This window comes from Ranitomeya variabilis, chromosome 6, assembly GCF_051348905.1.
Source record: "Ranitomeya variabilis isolate aRanVar5 chromosome 6, aRanVar5.hap1, whole genome shotgun sequence".
NCBI lineage: Eukaryota > Metazoa > Chordata > Amphibia > Anura > Dendrobatidae > Ranitomeya > Ranitomeya variabilis.
Window position 1 is genome coordinate 401,464,093 of NC_135237.1, and position 20,694 is coordinate 401,484,786.

The 20,694-nt window shown below is 46.1% G+C and overlaps 1 protein-coding gene across 6 annotated transcripts in view; it reads left to right on the forward strand.

The window, feature by feature from the left end:
- SPIRE1 (spire type actin nucleation factor 1) overlaps positions 1-20,694 on the forward strand; it is a 230,589-nt gene that overhangs the window by 186,581 nt on the left and 23,314 nt on the right. For all 6 annotated transcript variants that reach the window (XM_077270155.1, XM_077270158.1, XM_077270157.1 and 3 more), the window contains one exon: positions 20,373-20,463. In XM_077270155.1, the coding sequence (XP_077126270.1) occupies positions 20,373-20,463 (91 nt within the window). The remainder of the gene's footprint in view (positions 1-20,372; positions 20,464-20,694) is intronic.

Consider the following 20,694-nt stretch of genomic DNA (forward strand, 5'->3'; position numbering starts at 1 on the left):
CGTTCCCTTGAACGTTTTTTCGTGACGACGGTCCGCCAAAACACGACGCATCCAGTGCACGATGGACGCGACGTATGGCTATACGTCGTGATCCATCAGAAATACAAGTCTATGGGAAAAAAACGCATCCTGCGGGCACATTTGCAGGATGCGTTTTTTTCCCAAAATGACGCATTGCGACGGAGGCCAGACGACGCAAGTGTGAAAGTAGCCTAAGTCAAACTTCATGTACGCTCTTCCACATGAGCTCCAAACACTAAATAAAGTGATCAAATTAGTCAAAATTCACTATTGTGACATTTCTCCAGACCCCTGCTGATGGTTTTGGTGTTCATTTGCTGACAGTATTTAAATTAATATCTTGTATTTAATGGCAGCACATTATGTTCCATTGGTGACCAATCATTGCAATGGGATTTATGTCTGTATGGGTAGACGTCTTTCTAGCTTGTAGTGAAGGACTGCCATGTAAGGATGACCTAGGATCACTTCTGAAGTAGTGGAATCTGATAGACTAGCATTTCAATATTATATGTCAAAGGTTATTTTTTACCTTCAAGAGTTTAAGGGTATGTGCACACGTCCGGAATGCATGCAGAATTTTCCTGCGATAAACCTGAGGTTTTCCGCAGGGATTCTGCATGCATTTTTTGCGCGGATTTTGCACGTTTTTTTTTTTTGCGGATTTTTTGCGTTTTTTTTCTGGACACTCTAAAACAATGGCAAATCCGCATAAAATCCGCAAAAATAATGAACATGATGCTTCTTTTCCGGCAATGCATTTTTTTTGCGGAAAAAAGAGCATCATGTGCACAAAAATTGCGGAATGCATTCTAAATGATAGGATGCGTATGTGTGTGTTTTTATAGTGTTTTTTTGGGGGGGCAAAAAACGCGAAAATTTCTGAACGTGTGCACATACCCTTAGAGTGGTTTTACATTATTCTTAAGGCCACCTTTATACAGTATGTCTGACATTCACTGACTGGGGATGGGGACATATACCTGGATGGGGGAGCATATACCAGGATGAGGGTGCATAATTATATCTACAGTCCGATACCCTTGCTTCTGCCTGCTCTGCTGCCTCCAGCAACTCTCTGCTGTCGCTGGCTGCTCTTTGATGCTCCGTCTACTCTCTGCTGCCCTTGCTTGCTCTCTGCTGCTCCTGCCTGTTCTCTGCTGCCCCTGCCTACTCTCTGATGCTTGTGTCTGTTCTTTGCTGCCCTGCCTGCTTTCTAATGCTCCCGTCTGCTCCCTCCCTGCTCTCTGATGCTATCATCTACTGTGCTGCCCCTGCCTCCTCTCTGATGCTGCCATCTACTCTGTGCTGCCCCTGCCTGCTCTCTGATGCTCCTGTCTACTCTCTGCTGCCCCTGCCTGCTCTGTCTACTCCCTTCTGCCCCTGCCTGCTCTATGATGCTTCCGTCTGCTCTCTGCTGCCCCTGCCTGCTCTCAGATGCTCCGGTCTATCCTCTGCTGCCCCTGCCTGCTCTCTGATGCTCCTGTCTATCCTCTGCTTCCTCTGCCTGCTCTCTGATGCTCCTGTCTATCCTCTGCCTGCTCTCTGATGCTCCTGCCTGCTCTCTGTATGAGTTGTTTTTTCTAAACTAAAACCTCAATATTCAGGTTAGATTGCCGTGTTGGCACTGTGCAGTAAATAAGTGGGTTTTTGGTTGCAGTTTGGGCACTTAGCCTCTAAAAGGTACGCTTTCACTGTTGCAGTACATTACTTCAATATAATAGCACCAGAGTCAGTGCATGCACATACTGCGATCTCTGGCGCAATGTTATTGAAGACCCTGTATATGCGAATTCTCAGACAGGTTATTCAATAAATGGTGTAAAATTAAAAATGTATCAATAAAAATGCTCGCCACCCAGGCTTAGAATGGGGTCAATAGCTAGTAATATCTTACCTCAAATGTTTATTCCCAGGGCTTCTGTAGTTCCATATTCTCCCATGTAACCTCCATTATTGTCCACAATGCTCAATCCAGCACACGCCTCGTCTGTTGGGCTGTTCAGGTCTGTGTGAGTTCTGCAGGGATGTCATTCTTACATAAACACAAGTAATGCCTTCTGCTTGTGTCCTCAGTATTAGTGCTTGTGTGTGTGTACGGGTGTGTTCACTTTCCCAGGTCTAGACATCTTCATTATTGCACTGTTTGCTTCTGACTTGGCATTGTCTGCTCCTGTAAGGCTACCCTTCACACACACTTTTTGGCAGAGTATTCTTTGGTTAAAAAACACATTTAAACATGCCAGTGCTTTTGATATGTTGTGTTTTTGAAAAATCAATGTTATAGCAACTGTGTTTCTTAACAACAATAAGAAAAAACACATCGTTACAAGTGCTACAATTCACAAGCGAAAAAGTCCACACACTCTGAAAAAACAACTTACGTGGTCAGACCATGTTGTGATTTTTTTTTAAAAAAAGCCCCAAACATACAGTTTTAGTTACTGAGGTTGTGGATCCCTTGAATTCGAGTGAACTTACCCACTGCTACTAGAGCGGCAAAGAATCCATTATTTTCTATGCTAGAAACCCTTGTGGAGGGTGCACTGTGTGTATTGGCACATCTCTGCAACCTCCAACTCCATGTCTTCATTATGTCTTGGGACAATGGAGGAGGAGTTGTCTGCACCACACAGCCCTTTCAGTCAGTATGCAAGTAAGGGCTCGCTCCCACGGGCGATGATTCTCTCTTCCAAGAGAATCCGATCGATTATGGTAATGACTCTGGGCTCAATCTGTGATCAGAGTCTGAGCCGAGTGTCAGTTCACAGTGATCAGATTTTCTCACATGAGAAAATCATATCACTGGTGCGGAGAAGAGGGAGAACTTAATTTCTCGGTCTCCCATGACAGCACTACGGAGAGAGGGGATCCGCCCTTCAGGGACAGGAAACCTACAGATAAAAGGGCGGTACCTCTCCCTCGCATCAGTTGGTTTCCTGTCCCTGACAAGGGAACCTCTCTTCAGACGGTACCTGTATGAAGACCGATGGACCGGGACCGGGCGGTCGAGTTCCGGCAGCGAGGAGGCTCCTGCCGCGGCTTGTCCGGCTCCCGAAGCCGCCACCGCTGGGACCGAGGGGTCCTTCAGGGTGAGCGAGGGGAGAACGCCGCCGAATCTAATGAGGAAGGGGCGCTGGATCACCGGAGCTCTTGTGCTGACAAGCGCACACTCTGGGTGTACAAAGATGGCCGCCGCTCCGGAAATGCGGCAGGACTTCCGGGTCATCGCCGCGCGCATGCGCGGTAATATCTTCTCCCTGGGAGGAACCGGAAGTGAGGCAGACGCCGGGGGATTGGCGCCGGTTACAAAAAAGGGAGATTGTGCGCACATGGGTGTCGCACTTTCTCCCTGTAACCATGGAGGACAGCGATCCACAGGAGCTGCAGCCAGGACAGCAGCGCCACACAAAGAGCACCAGGAGTGGATCTAGCAGCCGTTCCACACGGCGCAGCAGATCCGCTGCGAAGACTGATACTCCTTCTGAAGGACCTTCCTTACCAGGCCTGAGTCCCCCTCCAGAACCGGTACCTGCTTCCACATCCGAGTGGTGAGTGATCTTCGTGAATGTACATATTTTATAATGGGGCTCCCTCTTCTCCCTTACTAGGGTAAGAAGAGCCTGGAGAAAAGGAACAATAGGGTCTGCCCTACCTGCAACAAAGCTTTACCAGTAACCTGGGAGAAAAAGCTTTGCAAGTCATGCATCCAGCACTTACTATGTGAGGAGACCCCCGACTTCGCTTCTGAACTTAAAAATGTAATCAGGACTGAGGTTCAGAATGCCCTTCTATCCTCCAAAAAAGAGGTGAAGAAGGTGAAGGAGTCGGTACATTCCCACTCGGCCCGATCATCATCTGAAAATGCTGATTCGGACGATTCAAATTCCCCCCTATCCTCTTCTGAGGAAGAGTCGGGCCGACATTGTTTCCCACTAGAAGAAGTAGATTCTTTAGTGAGAGCAGTTAGGGCTACTATGGGGGTGGAGGAACCCAAACCTGACAAAACGGCCCAAGATGTAATGTTTGGAGGTCTGGGACAAAAAAAGAGAAGAACTTTTCCCCTAAATCCTAATGTCCAGACATTAATTAAAAAAGAATGGGAGAAACCGGATAGAAGAAATTCCTCGGTACCCTCCCTTAAAAGAAAATATCCCTTCGAGGATGAGGCTTCCTCTTTCTGGGATAAGGCACCAAAACTAGATGTTGCAGTAGCCAAAGCCTCGAAAAAATTCGCGCTGCCGTTCGAGGACATGGGTACCCTCAAAGACCCGTTAGATAAAAAAGCGGACACTTTTCTTAAGGGAGCATGGGAATCGGCTGGGGGTAGTCTGAGACCTGCAGTGGCAGCTACTTGCACTTCCAGATCCCTAATGGTGTGGATCGATTAGCTGGAAAGCCAAATTAAAGACGGGTTACCCAGGAATAAATTGCTGGATTCGTTCCCTGCAATGAGGGCAGCAGCAGCGTTCCTGGCGGACTCTGTACGCCTAACATCTAAGGCCGCTGCTCTTTCCAACGCTGCCAGAAGAACCTTGTGGCTAAAGAGCTGGCCGGGAGATCTACAAACAAAGTTAAAATTATGTTCTATCCCATGTGAGGGAAATTTTTTATTCGGAGAAACCCTGGATGACATCCTCCAGAAGGCGGGAGATAAGAAAAAGGGGTTTCCAAATCTGGGTCCGACTCCTTTTAAACAGTCCTTTCGGAGCCGTAGATTTTTTCGCCGTAGACACCCCAGAGAGCAGAATAAGTGGGAAGAAGGAAGGAGAAGGGATAGGGGTTACCTCTTTGGCAACACCTCCCGTGATAAAAAGCTCTCCAAATGACATTTATCCTCCGGTGGGAGGAAGGCTAACATCATTCCTTCCCGCCTGGAAGAAAATTTCCAACAACATCTGGATCTTAAATACAATACGGTACGGTCTAAAAATAAATTTTGTCTCTTTCCCTCCCCGGAATTATGTAATAACAAAAACAAGATCCTCAGCAGCAGAACAAGCTGCATTGGAGGAAGAAATTATTTCCCTTCTGCAAAAATCGGTGATCCGGGAAATATCTCCTCAGGAAATAGGAGAAGGTTTTTTCTCCCCTCTATTTTTAGTACCCAAGCCCGACGGGTCCTTTCGGACGATCATAAATTTAACCCCTTCATGACCCAGCCTATTTTGGCCTTAATGACCTTGCCGTTTTTTGCAATTCTGACCAGTGTCCCTTTATGAGGTAATAACTCAGGAACGCTTCAACGGATCCTAGCGATTCTGAGATTGTTTTTTCGTGACATATTGGGCTTCATGTTAGTGGTAAATTTAGGTCGATAATTTTTGAGTTTATTTGTGAAAAAAACGGAAATGTGGCAAAAAATTTGAAAATTTCGCAATTTTCACATTTTGAATTTTTATTCTGTTAAACCAGAGAGTTATGTGACACAAAATAGTTAATAAATAACGTTTCCCACATGTCTACTTTACATCAGCACAATTTTGGAAACAATTTTTTTTTTTGCTAGGAAGTTATAAGGGTTAAAATTTGACCAGTGATTTCTCATTTTTACAACAAAATTTACAAAACCATTTTTTTTAGGGACCACCTCACATTTGAAGTCATTTTGAGGGTTCTATATGGCTGAAAATACCCAAAAGTGACACCATTCTAAAAACTGCACCCCTCAAGGTGCTCAAAACCACATTCAAGAAGTTTATTAACCCTTCAGGTGTTTCACAGCAGCAGAAGCAACATGGAAGTAAAAAATGAACATTTAACTTTTTAGTCACAAAAATGATCTTTTAGCAACAATTTTTTTATTTTCCCAAGGGTAAAAGGAGAAACTGGACCAGGGACGTTGTTGTCCAATTTGTCCTGAGTACGCTGATACCTCATATGTGGGGGTAAACCACTGTTTGGGCGCACGGCAGGGCTCGGAAGGGAAGGAGCGCCATTTGACTTTTTTAATGAAAAATTGGCTCCAATCTTTAGCGGACACCATGTCGCGTTTGGAGAGCCCCCGTGTGCCTAAACATTGGAGCTCCCCCACAAGTGACCACATTTTGGAAACTAGACCCCCCAAGGAACTTATCTAGAAGCATAGTGAGCACTTTAAACCCCCAGGTGCTTCACAAATTGATCCGTAAAAATGAAAAAGTACTTTTTTTTCACAAAAAAATTATTTTAGCCTCAATTTTTTCATTTTCACATGGGCAACAGGATAAAATGGATCCTAAATTTTGTTGGGCAATTTCTCCTGAGTACACCAATACCTCACATGTGGGGGTAAACCACTGTTTGGGCACATGGTAAGGCTCGGAAGGGAAGGAGCGCCATTTGACTTTTTGAATGGAAAATTATCTCCATCGTTAGCGGACACCATGTCGCATTTGGAAAGCTCCTGTGTGCCTAAACATTGGAGCTCCTCCACAAGTGACCCCATTTTGGAAACTAGACCCCCCAAGGAACTCATCCAGAGGCATAGTGAGCACTTTAAACCCCCAGGTGCTTCACAAATTGATCCGCAAAAATGAAAAAGTACTTTTTTTTCACACAAAATTTCTTTTAGCCTCAATTCTTTCATTTTCACATGGGCAACAGGATAAAATGGATCCTAAAATTTGTTGGGCAATTTCTCCTGAGTATGCCGATACCTCATATGTGGGGGTAAACCACTGTTTGGGTGCACGGCAAGGCTCGGAAGGGGAGGCGTGCCATTTGACTTTTTGAATGGAAAATTAGCTCCAATCGTTAGCGGACACCATGTCGCATTTGGAGAGCCCCTGTGTGCCTAAACATTGGAGCTCCCCTACAAGTGACCCCATTTTGGAAACTAGACCCCCCAAGAAACTTATCTAGATGCATAGTGAGCACTTATAACCCCCAGGTGCTTCACAGAAGTTTATAACGCAGAGCCGTGAAAATAAAAAAATAATTTTTCTTTCCTCAAAAATGATTTTTAGCCCAGAATTTTTTATTTTCCCAAGGGTAATAGGAGAAATTGGACCCCAAATGTTTTTGTCCAGTTTGTTCTGAGTACGATGATACCCCATATGTGGGGGTAAACCACTGTTTGGGCGCACGGCAGGGCTCGGAAGGGAAGGCACGCCATTTGGCTTTTTGAATGGAAAATTAGCTCCAATCATTAGCGGACACCATGTCGCGTTTGGAGAGCCCCTGTGTGCCTAAACATTGGAGCTCCCGCACAAGTGACCCCATTTTGGAAACTAGACCTCCCAAGGAACTAATCTAGATGTGTGGTGAGCACTTTGAACCCCCAAGTGCTTCACAGAAGTTTATAACGCAGAGCCATGAAAATAAAAAATAATTTTTCTTTTCTCAAAAATGATTTTTTAGCCCACAATTTTTTATTTTCCCAAGGGTAACAGGAGAAATTGGACCCCAAAAGTTGTTGTCCAGTTTCTCCTGAGTACGCTGATACCCCATATGTGGGGGTAAACCACTGTTTTGGCACACGTCAGGGTTCGGAAGGGAAGTAGTGACGTTTTGAAATGCAGACTTTGATGGAATGCTCTGCGGGCGTCAGGTTGCGTTTGCAGAGCCCCTGATGTGCCTAAACAGTAGGAACTCCCCACAATTGACTCCATTTTGGAAACTAGACCCCCAAGGGAACTTATCTAGATGTGTAGTGAGCACTTTGAACCCCCAAGTGCTTCACAGAAGTTTATAACGCAGAGCCGTGAAAATAAAAAATGTGTTTCCTTTCCTCAAAAATATTTTTTTAGCCCAGAATTTTTTTATTTTTGCAAGAGTAACAGGAGAAATTGGACCCCAAAAGTTGTTGTCCAGTTTCTCCTGAGTACGCTGATACCCCATATGTGGGGGTAAACCACTGTTTTGGCACACGTCGGGGTTCGGAAGGGAAGTAGTGTGTGGTGAGCACGTTCAACCCCCAAGTGCTTCACAGAAGTTTACAACGCAGAGCCGTGAAAATAAAAAATCATTTTTCTTTCCTCAAAAAAGATGTTTTAGCAAGCAATTTTTTATTTTCACAAGGGTAACAGGAGAATTTGGACCCCAATATTTGTTGCCCAGTTTGTTGTGAGTACGCTGATACCCCATATGTGGGGGTAAACCACTGTTTGGGCACACGTCAGGGCTCGGAAGGGAAGTAGTGACATTTGAAATGCAGACTTTGATGGAATGGTCTGCGGGCGTCACATTGCATTTGCAGAGCCCCTGATGTACCTAAACAGTAGAAACACCCCACAAGTGACCCCATTTTGGAAACTAGACCCCCGAAGGAACTTATCTAGATGTGTGGTGAGCACTTTCAACCCCCAAGTGCTTCACAGAAGTTTATAACGCAGAGCCGTGAAAATAAAAAATAATTGTTCTTTCCTCAAAAATTATGTTTTAGCAAGTAATTTTTTATTTTTGCAAGGGTAACAGGAGAAATTAGACCCCAGCAGTTGTTGCCCAGTTTGTCCTGAGTACGCTGGTACCCCAAATGTGGGGGTAAACCACTGTTTGGGCGCACGTCGGGGCTTGGAAGGGCGGGAGCACCATTTGACTTTTTGAACGCAAGATTGGCTGGAATCAATGGTGGCGCCATGTTGCGTTTGGAGACCCCTGATGTGCCTAAACAGTGGAAACCCCTCAATTCTAACTTCAACACTAACCCCAACACACCCCTAATCCTAATCCCAACTGTAGCCATAACCCTAATCACAACCTTAACCCCAACACACCCCTAACCACAACCCTAACCGCAACACACCCGTAACCCTAATTCCAACCCTAATCCTAACCCTAATCCCAACCGTAACCCTAATCCCAACCCTAACCACAACTGTAACCCCAACACACCCCTAACCCTATCCGTAACCCTAACCACAAGCCTAATCTTAACCCTATTTCAAACCCTAGCCCTAATTCCAACCCTAACTCTAATTCCAACCCTAACCCTAAGGCTATGTGCCCACGTTGCGGATTCGTGTGAGATTTTTCCTCATGATTTTTGAAAAATCTGCAGGTAAAAGGCACTGCGTTTTACCTGCGGATTTACAGCAGATTTCCAGTGTTTTTTTGTGCAGATTTCACCTGCGGATTCCTATTGAGGAACAGGTGTAAAACGCTGCGGAATCCGCACAAAGAATTGACATGCTGCGGAAAATACAACGCAGCGTTTCTGCACGGAATTTTCCGCACCATGGGCACAGCGGATTTGGTTTTCCTTAGGTGTACATGGTACTGTAAACCTGATGGAAAACTGCTTCGAATTCGCAGCGGCCAATCCGCTGCGCATCCGCGGCCAATCCGCTGCCAATCCGCTGCGGATCCGCGGCCAATCCGCTGCGGATCCGCTGCGGATCCGCGGCCGATCCGCTGCGGATCCGCTGCCGATCCGCTGCGGATCCGCTGCCGATCCGCTGCCGATCCGCTGCCGATCCGCTGCGGATCCGCGGCCGATCCGCTGCGGATCCGCGGCCGATAATTATTATAATTATTTTATTATCCGCGGCCGATCCGCTCTGTGTGCACATGCCATAACCCTACCCCTAACCCTAACCCTACCCGTAACCCTAACCCTACCCCTAACCCTACCCCTAGTTCTAACCCTAGTTCTAACCCTAACCCTAGTGGAAAAAGAAAAAAAAATATTTTCTTTATTTTATTATTGTCCCTACCTATGGGGGTGATAAAGGGGGGGGTTTATTTATTATTTTTTTATTTTGATCGCTGTGATAGAACCTACCACAGCGATCAAAATGTACCTCTAATGAATCTGCCGGCCGGCGGGCGCACTGAGCATGCGCCCGCCATTTTGGAAGATGGCGGCGCCCATGATGGAGGCGGACGGGGACCGGGAGCCTCGGTAAGTATAAGGGGGGGGAGATCGGGGCACGGGGGGGGCGTCGGAGCACGGGGGGGTGACATAGGAGCAGGGGGGGAGCGGGCAGGAGGACGGGGGAGCGGACAGCAGGACGGGGGAGCCGGCAGGCAGACGGAGGGGACCGGACCCTATAACGGAGCACTGGGGGGGCGATCGGTGGGGTGGGGGGGGGTCACATTAGTGTTTCCAGCCATGGCCGATGATATTGCAGCATCGGCCATGGCTGGATTGTAATATTTCACCAGTTTTTTAGGTGAAATATTACAAATCGCTCTGATTGGCAGTTTCACTTTCAACAGCCAATCAGAGCGATCGTAGCCACGGGGGGGTGAAGCCACCCCCCCTGGGCTGAAGTACCACTCCCCCTCTCCCTGCAGATCGGGTAAAATAGGAGTTAACCCCTTCACCCGATCTGCAGGGACGCGATCATTCCATGACGCCACATAGGCGTCATGGGTCGGATTGGCACGGGTTTTCATGACGCCTATGTGGCGTCATGGGTCGGGAAGGGGTTAAAAAACTTAAACAAATACGTCGTAAATTACAAATTCAAAATGGAGACAATAAGGTCCACTATAAAGATTCTTTTTCCGAACTGCTACATGGTTGTAATAGACCTAACCGACGCATACTACCATGTGCCCATCCACGATCAATCCCAAAAATTCCTCAGGATGGCAGTCTCCATAAAAGGTCAAATCAGGTTTTTTCAATACAAAGCCCTTCCATTCGGGATTTCAATAGCTCCACGTATATTTACGAAAATAATAGCGGAAATGATGGCCCACGTGAGGGAACAAAATATACTAATAATCCCTTACCTGGACGACTTTCTTATCGCAAGCAACTCAGCACAAAGTTGCAGGGAAAAGAGGGACCAAGTGATGACCATCCTGACGGACTTGGGATGGCTTATAAATGTAAAAAAATCGAAATTGGAACCCTGTCAAGTACAAGAGTTCCTAGGACCTAACATTAGACTCTCGGGTCCAAGAATGCCGACTTCCGGGTCCCAAAAAAGACAACATATTGTCCATGATAGCGCGAACGTTACACAATCCCTCAATGACTCTAAGGAGAGCAATGTCGCTTCTGGGCTCTGTCCTCATGCCTACCAGCGATACCCTTCGCACAATTTCACACAAGAGAGCTTCAGTGGCACATCCTGGAATGGCAATTGTTACTAAAAAACAAATTGGAAAGCCGGCTCATCCTAGATTCATCAGTTATTCATTCCCTTCTTTGGTGGGGAAAAGACCAAAACCTGTCAAAGGGAGTCCCTTGGGTACCAAATATCTCTCGGATAATAACAACCGATGCGAGCCCCAGAGGGTGGGGGGCCCACCTGGGAGACAAAGTAGCCCAGGGAAATTGGTCAGATCAAAAACTATTAGCATCCTCAAACCAAAAAGAACTTTTGGCGGTATATCATGCTCTTCTATTTTTCCTAGCCGACATTCAGGGACACCATGTCCGAATTCTTTCAGACAACAAAGTGACTGTAGCCTATATAAACCACCAGGGGGGAACAAGGTCTCGTTCACTAATGAGTTCTTCAGCCAAGATTATCAAACTGGCGGAAGAAAACTTACTATCCCTCTCGGCACTACACATCCAGGGTTCAAACAACGAAAGGGCAGATTACCTGAGCCGGACTCAGTTGAAACAAGGCGAGTGGTCCCTAAACCAATCCATCTACAATCAGATCACAAAAATGTGGGGGACACCAACAATAGACCTGTTCGCCAATTGCAAAAACAAAAAAGTAGGCAAATTTTGTTCTCTAAGCCCAGAAGGGAATCCCCAGGCTCTGGATGCTTTTCTGATTCCATGGACACACAAACTGGCATACGCTTTTCCGCCAACCATTCTGATTCCGGCAGTCATTCGGAAAGTCAGAGAGGACAAAACAAAAATGATCCTTATTGCCCCATTCTGGCCAAAAAGGGCATGGTTTTCCTGGCTAAGGATGCTATCGATATCAGACCCGTGGGTTCTACCGGATATGCCAGACCTTCTACATCAAGGACCAATCTTCCACCCACAGGAGTCGAACCTCCATTTGACAGCCTGGTTTTTGAACGGGGACTATTAAGAGAAAGGGGTTTCTCGGATAACTTAGTGGCTACGCTGTTAAAAAGTAGAAAACCCATCACTACTAAAATATATGGGAAAACATGGAGGAAATTCCTATCTGTCTCCAAGGTAAAGATCCAGGACGGGCCTTCAATCCCTAAAATCCTTGAGTTCCTACAAAAAGGTCTGGAGCAGGGGTTGGCAGTCAGTACTCTTAAGGTGCAAATAGCAGCTTTAGGAGCTCTATATAACCAAAACATTGCAGCTAACCCTTGGATAATAAGATTTATCAAGGCGGTTACAAGATCAAAACACTTAGTTATTCAAAAGATACCCTCATGGGACCTAAATTTAGTCCTTTCAGCATTAACGGGCCCTCCATATTTGAACCTATACAAACGATTCCCATAAAAACATTATCACTCAAAACTATTCTCTTAGTAGCATTAACATCTGCGAGCAGAATAAGTGACATTCAAGCCCTCTCCTCTAATCCACCTTTCACTAAAATCTTGGATGATAGAGTCACTCTTAGACCCGACCCAGCCTATTTGCCAAAAATGGCATCAAAATTTCATAGGTCACAAGAAGTATCCCTGCCATCTTTCTGTCCAAACCCAAAAAACGAGAAAGAACTAAACTTCCATAATCTAGACGTTTGAAGATGCCTAGTCCAATACCTAGATTCCACCAGGGAGTATAGGAAGGAAGGCTCTTTGTTTGTCTGTTTTCAGGGTCCCAGAAAAGGATTCCGGGCATCCAAGGGGACTTTAGCCAGATGGATTAAGGAGGCAATAGCCTTGGCATATTCATCTTCGGGGAATACAATCCCGGATGGTATAAAAGCGCATTCCACAAGCGCAGTAGCTACCTCATGGGCTGAGAGGTCAGAGGTATCAATAGAGCAAATCTGTAAGGCGGCCACCTGGTCATCACCATCAACCTTTTTTAGGCACTATAGACTAAATCTAGCCTCTGTATCTGACTTAACCTTCGGACGAAGGGTCCTTGAGGCGGTGGTCCCTCCCTAAGCTTAATCTCTGCAATTCTCTCCGTAGTGCTGTCATGGGAGACCGAGAAAGTCATAGTTACTCACCGTTAACGGTGTTTCTCGTAGCCCATGACAGCACCTGCTTATTCCCTCCCATCACGAGTGCGGTGAGCACCTTTCTAAAATATAATTTATATAATTTATATGATGTATATACTATAGGTTTAGGCACGGGGTTCCTCTTTTAAGAAATGTTATAATATAATGTTCTCTCTGTTGTAACTAACCTGGAGGTCCTCTGATGCTCTGTAAACCAACTGATGCGAGGGAGAGGTACCGCCCTTTTATCTGTAGGTTTCCTGTCCCTGAAGGGCGGATCCCCTCTCTCCGTAGTGCTGTCATGGGCTCCGAGAAACACCGTTAACGGTGAGTAACTATGACTTTCTCTATCTTCTCCATTGTCTTTGTCCACGTAAATCAGACTATAATTGGATGATATCCGAATCGGCAGGGGAAAAACAATTCTCATCTGCCCTGCCCCATAGAACTGCATTGGTCTCCGTGCTATCCAATAAAACATCGGATAGCACTCGTCCGAGTTATACGCTCATGTGAGCGAGCCCTAAGGGTCTGCCTCTCTTAATGTGTTTCTGTGACACTTAGTTGGCTGGTAAAAAAACATATATTCTATCCTTTAAATACATTTCTTGAATGCTTTTTTTTTTCAATTGTTGGAAAGCGATCGGGGAGCACCTGAAATGTCTGAGTTTTCATGGTATCTTTATGCCAAAAATGTGTGAGTTTTAAAGTAATTTCTCATTCATATGGCTGTATTTCCACTCAGTTTTATTTGGCACCACAATAGACCTCTGGTTTAAAGGGGGTCTTTCACCAGGTCGAAAGTGACCTTCTTTAATTCCTACTGTTCCCCTGAGTATTCATTTTTTTGTAATCTGTCATATGGTTCCAAAGATATGAGCCTCTTTATTTAGTGCTAATTATTAAGGTTTTTACTGAGTGGGTGTGGCTGACACGGTAATAAGGCGGAGCAGCCCAAAGACACGCCTCCAAATACACACTGTGAGCCATGCTCCTTTGTTAAATTCATACAAATATGCACTAAGCAAAAAGGCCCATATTTCTGGAACCATATGGGTGGTTACTCAGGGAAGCAGCAGGAATAATAATTGCAGAAATGGACAATTTTGCCTGGTGAAAGGACCCTTTTAAATGCCTAGGACACCATATAACTCGTACAAGGAACTATACTCTTGTTTTTTACTGTTTAAATCTGCCCTTCCATCTGCTGTGTACAGAGATTGCTCCTTACACAGAACCGACTGAGGTTGGGATGTCAGCAGACTGAGCGTGTGTACGTATCTGTATGAAGCAGCGACACCTCTTCTTTGCATATAACTGCCGTGGGTGATAGTCGGGAGTCTTGATGGAATCCTCACTGACTTCTGCTGACATTTATTGGACTATTGTGGGAATTCATCAAGCCCTATCTCCCGAAAGCTGGCATAGAACAGCCGAAATAATTTCAGATTTGCTGTCATTAAGGTCACAAAAGTGCCATACATTATAGTATACATTTTTAGGATTTTGACGCACATGAATGCAGTGCATCTTATTCCAGCCCTCCAGCCCTATAGACTTAAGTAAAAAACACAAGTCTTGATTAATTCCCCCTTTTTTTTTTTTTGTTTGTTTCTTTTTCATTTTGAATATGCTGATCTACCTGGAAGATCGTGTGCAGGAAAAGCTTTGCTTTCAGCACTCAGCGCTCCCTGATCCTGTGCTTCTGTACAGTTCTGCCATCACACGAGTCATTACAAGCTTACTGCAGCAGACTGAAATGGCTCGATTTGTATAAATAGTGCTGCACATCACTCCCAGACCTTGTATTGAGTCTCACCATCTGTGTGTAGCTGGCTGTGTTCTCTGCCATCCGCAGTATTTGGGACTCATTAGCTACAGTTCATACATGTATAAGGAGCGGGGTTTTAGAAACCCTTTAGGCTATGTGCGCATGTTGCATCTCTTGGCAGGAAAAACACTGTGGAAAAAGCGCACTTTTTTGTATGCGTTTTTTGCGTGTGTTTTTGTACAGCAATGAAGGTTTTTTTGAGCTAAATAGATATTTTTAAAAAAGCTTTGTGATTAAATTTCTTGGTTCAACACCGCCTTTTTCATGCTGATACAGTGGCATCAGAGTAATGCGATTATGGCTTGGGATCAGCAGCTGTCATTGACACCTAGCCCTAGGCTTAAGGTACCTTCACACGAAACGACGCTGCAGCGATAGCGACAACGATGCCGATCGCTGCAGCGTCGCTGTTTGATCGCTGGAGAGCTGTCACACAGACCGCTCTCCAGCGACCAACGATGCCGAGGTCCCCGGGTAACCAGGGTAAACATCGGGTTGCTAAGCGCAGGGCCGTGCTTAGTAACCCGATGTTTACCCTGGTTACCAGCGTAAAATGTAAAAAAAACAAACAGTACATACTTACATTCGCGTCCCCTGGTGTCCGCTTCCTGCATTGACTGACTGACTGAGCGCCGGCAGTAGCAGGGCACAGCGGTGACGTCACCGCTGTGCTGTGCTTTCACTTTCACTTTGCGGCGCTCAGTCAGTGTGGGAAGCAGACGGCGGGGGATGCGAATGTAAGTATGTACTGTTTGTTTTTTTTACATTTTACACTGGTAACCAGGGTAAACATCGGGTTACTAAGCGCGGCCCTGCGCTTAGTAACCCGATATTTACCCTGGTTACCAGTGTAAAATATCGCTGGTATCGTTGCTTTTGCTGTCAAACACAACGATACACGGCGATCGGACGACCAAATAAAGTTCTGAACTTTATTCAGCGACCAGCGACATCACAGCAGGATCCTGATCGCTGCTGCGTGTCAAACTAAACGATATCGCTAGCCAGGACGCTGCAACGTCACGGATCGCTAGGGATATCGTTAAAGTCGTTTCGTGTGAAGGTACCTTTAGTAATGAAAAGATGTCAGCCTGACACCTTCATCACTAAGCCAATAAGTAAACACACACACAAACACACACACACATCGTCACCAGCCTATGTAGGAGCGTTAACAGAATGAACGTACATAGACTGTAAACAGACAGCAACTGTTAATTTTAAAGAAAAAAAATTGAGTGGGCTCCCGCTTTATTTTAATAACCAGCAGAGGGAAAGCTGAGTGCTGATATTATTAGCCTTGGAAGGGGCCATGGATATTGGCCCCTCCCAGACTAAAAATATCAGCTCTCAGCCGCCCCCAGAAAAGGCGCATCTATAAGATGCGCCAAATCTGGCACATTGCCTTACTCTTCCCACTTGCCCTGTAGTGGTGGCAAGTGAGGGTTCATATTTGTAGGGTTGATGTCACCTTTGTATTTTCAGGTGACATCAAGCCCACATGTTAGTAATGGAGAAGCATCTATAAGACATTTGTCCATTACTAACCCCATAGTGATATTGTATAAAAACACAGACACCCAGAATAAAGTAATTTATTTGAAATAATGACACAGACTCCTTTAATAATCTTAATTAAACCATGCTTACTGCACGCCTAATCCACTCTGTCTCCTGCAACAAAAATAAAATAATAAACCACAATATTCCTCACCTGTCCACAGAGAAATGTAATGTCCCACAATGATCCTGATCACTTTGAGAGCAGTCACTGATGTGACTGCTCTCAAAGACAGCCAGCGATACACTGACAGGAGGTAATAGCTCCCACAGTGTATCACTGAGCTGCTCTGAGAGTTCACTGGTGTTTATCAGCTCCAGTGATCTCCCTTACGGCACCACTGATGCGTGAGAAAGTTCTCACGCAGCGGTGCCGTAAGTGAGAGCACTGGAGCTGATGAACTCTAGTGAACTCTCACGGCAGCTCAGTGATACACTGCGGGACCATTTACCTCCTCTCAGTGTATTGCCGGAGGCTGATAGAGCAGTCACATCTCCTGATGTGACTGTTCTACACATGAGAATGCTGTGGGACACTCTGGATTACTTGGACTACGGCAGACAGGTGAGTATATGTTGGTTTATTATTTTACATTATTTCTAGGAGACAAGAGCATCAGTGATTTGGTGTTAGGTGAGTATAATAGGTTTTTATTTTTATATTAATGTAACAACTCTGCTGGCATCACGGCATGGCCTCGCATTTCTCACACTATCTTACCCACTGCTCCAGGTCATGATGTGGTTTCTGTTTCTTGCCAGCTCCATGTTCTGTGTCTCTGCTCTCTGCATGCTTCATGGTTCTGTGTATAGAGGGGCGGCACCTGAACTCTCTGGTTCTTATAGGAATCAGGTGCATCTGTCCAATCTGTTCCTGACCAATTGTCAAGAGGCCTCCAGTATATAGTTCAGCTCCACCCAGTGTTCTGGGCCTGTGCAATGTGTTAGCTCAGTTAGTGTCTTGCTTCTGAGTTTGCCTGGCCTTGCTCTGAGTTACTCCCTCTCTGGAGGATTCTCTGTGTTATTTCCTTGGTCTTGTTGTCTGCCCACCAGTAGGCAGAATATCCTGGTCCCAGTGTCTTTGTCCTTGTGTCTTGTTCCATTGCCTTGTCTGTACTTGGTCTTACCTCGGTCTCCTAGTCTTTGGCTTCCTTCCCTGTTGTCTTTCCTTGTATTCTCAGTCTGCTTACACTCCGCACTCTTGCAGCTCTGAACCTTTGTGACCTTACCTCTGCTCCTCACTTCTGCGTTTCTGCTCCTTTCTACTCAGCTTATCTTCTGCTGTTGCAGTTATCCCTTGCTGCAGCTTCTCTCCACATTCTTTGTGGCTCTGCTCAGCTTTGCTGCAGAGACCCCTCCCGCAGCTCCTCTCCGCTCCTTGCGGTTCTACCTGGCTCCGCTCCTTGCGGTTCTACCTGGCTCCGCTCCTTGCGGTTCTACCTGGCTCCGCTCCTTGCGGTTCTACCTGGCTCCGCTCCTTGCGGTTCTACCTGGCTCCGCTCCTTGCGGTTCTACCTGGCTCCGCTCCTTGCGGTTCTACCTGGCTCCGCTCCTTGCGGTTCTACCTGGCTCCGCTCCTTGCGGTTCTACCTGGCTCCGCTCCTTGCGGTTCTACCTGGCTCCGCTCCTTGCGGTTCTACCTGGCTCCGCTCCTTGCGGTTCTACCTGGCTCCGCTCCTTGCGGTTCTACCTGGCTCCGCTCCTTGAGGTTCTACCTGGCTCCGCTCCTTGAGGTTCTACCTGGCTCCGCTCCTTGCGGTTCTACCTGGCTCCGCTCCTTGCGGTTCTACCTGGCTCCGCTCCTTGCGGTTCTACCTGGCTCCGCTCCTTGCGGTTCTACCTGGCTCCGCTCCTTGCGGTTCTACCTGGCTCCGCTCCTTGCGGTTCTATTTCTCCTGCACTTGGCTCCGCCGCCAGCTCTTGGCTCCGCCTCCTGCCTGTCTGCACTTGGCTCCGCCTCCAGCTCTTGGCTCCACCTCCTGCGGTTTTGCACTTGGCTCCGCCTCCTGCTCTTGGCTCCGCCTCCTGCATTTCTGTTCTTGGCTCTAGCTCCTGTGCTTTCGCTCTGCATCCGCTCTTGCGGTCTTTATCTACTTATTCCTAGGTCCTCGTGTCTGAACAGGTTCTTACCCGTTCTACATACCTGCCTGCAGACCGGTCCCTACCGGTTCTTCCAGTATACCAGTCTTGTCCACCAGTCCTGCCAGAGAGCCAGCCGTGCCCGCCTGCCTTTCCAGAGAGCCAGCCGTGCCCGCCTGCCTACCAGAGAGCCAGCCGTGCCCGCCTGCCTGACAGTGTTCCTGTTGTACCCGTCTGCCTGCCTATGTGCCAGCCGTGCCCGCTTGCTTGTCTATGTTCCGTTCCCCGGTGGGATCAGCAGCCACAACCAGACTCCACCCTGGAGTGGTACCTGGTAGCTTCCTATTGCACAAGTCTGACCTCACCATCAGAGGCTCCAGCGAACACCTAGGAAGCTACTTAGTTACGCCCCTTCCAGGGAGGTTTGGTTTGTGGCACAGTGGGGCCACATTCCCCCACACGCCCGCGCCAACCAGTCTGGGCGCGAGCATGACAATTAATGTGTATGTAATTATTTTACACTTTTTTTTTTTCCAACTGTGAGCACAGGCGCCGGCAGATGAGACCACGTCTCCCATCGGCAGCATCTGCTGTCACTGTCAGTAGTCTCATCAGCCCATGCAGCCCACCGCTGAGGGTCACAGTGACAGCTTTCGGGGTCACGTTGACATCTGACAGTGTTAGCCCGCAGCTCTCTGACCAACAGCCTTACCGGCGGTAGCATTACCTCCAATAAGAACCACTGCACCAGTATTTCCCACGCTGTCACACAGATGACAGCATGGGAAGCACCATAGGAAGCCAGTAAAATGCAAAACAAAAAACTCAGCAAATCCGCAAACATTTTTATACCTGCATTTTTGCTGCTAATTTGACTGACTCAGTTGAAGTCAATGGGTGAAAAACGCTGCAGAAACGCAAAAAGAATTGACATGCTGCAGAAAAAAATGTACTGCAAATACTTAAGCAAATTTACTGATCATGTTCACAACACTTCAGGATTGTCATTGAATAAGCTTGCATAAGGATTCCATAGCGTTTTTGGCCCAATTCCGCATGGAAAAAACGCATCAAAAATGCACTTCATTTTCTTTTATAACGTAATACCTTAAAAAAGGCAGTGGATTATTTGCTATGCCGTCATATGCCATAGGTCAGTATACCTTTATTATGCTGTATAGAATACAGACTGCACTATTCTATACCGAAACACAAGTATGCCGCATGAATAAATAGGGAGCCTATGGGCAACACATGAACCTTTGTGCCTTTACAGTGGCATCTGTTGGAGCTATACGTACCATCAGGGATTACCTCCCGAGGACATCGCACAAACGCCAGCCAAATCACTAATTGACGTCCGTTTGTAAATAAATATTTAGAATCTCTATGACTCTCACAGATACACTGTTTAGTGGCTCTAAGATAGAGCTTTTCTTTAAATATTCCCTATTCGCCCTTATTCTTGAAAGTAATGCTGCGTCTTGTCTGTGCTGGCAGATTACCAGTTCTTTGATGGTTGATCTTAATCAGAAAGATGTTCTTGCCATACATGCTTAGTTTGCTTTTGTCTCAAACGTGCAACAGGATTATAGATTACCTAAAAGGAGATTAGTGTTTATTAATTTCTATTTACTCAGTCAGCCATCGCTGCATGCACACAGCCTTCCTGCATGATGGGTACAGGCTGGTGCCAGGAAATACCGAGGATAAATGCTAATGACTTCGCTTCTGAGACCACAGGATAATATGGGACGAAATATACTCTAAAGGTTTATATAAGCTAATGATGTAAAGTATGTGTGTATATTTCAGATATTCATAAATTAACAAGTTCCTATCATTCATACTATAATAATCTCCCCTTTATTCAGGAGGAGTCAGTGCACAAATCTTCAAGCAGCAGTAGTGTGTCTAATTCCCAGCCTGATGATGCATCTCCAGGAACAGCGGGCGGAAGAAAAAGTGAGTGTCAAATACTATCTCTCTCTCTCTCTCTCTCTGTATTATATAATACACAATACACTATGGTTCCAAAGTTTAAGGTCACTCAGACAATTTTGTGTTTTCCATGAAATCTCATACTTTTATTAATCAAATGAGTTGCCAAATGAATTGAAAATCTAGTCCAGACATTGACAAGGTTCGAAAAAAAGATTTATATTTGAAATAGTAATTTTCTTCTTCAAACTTTGC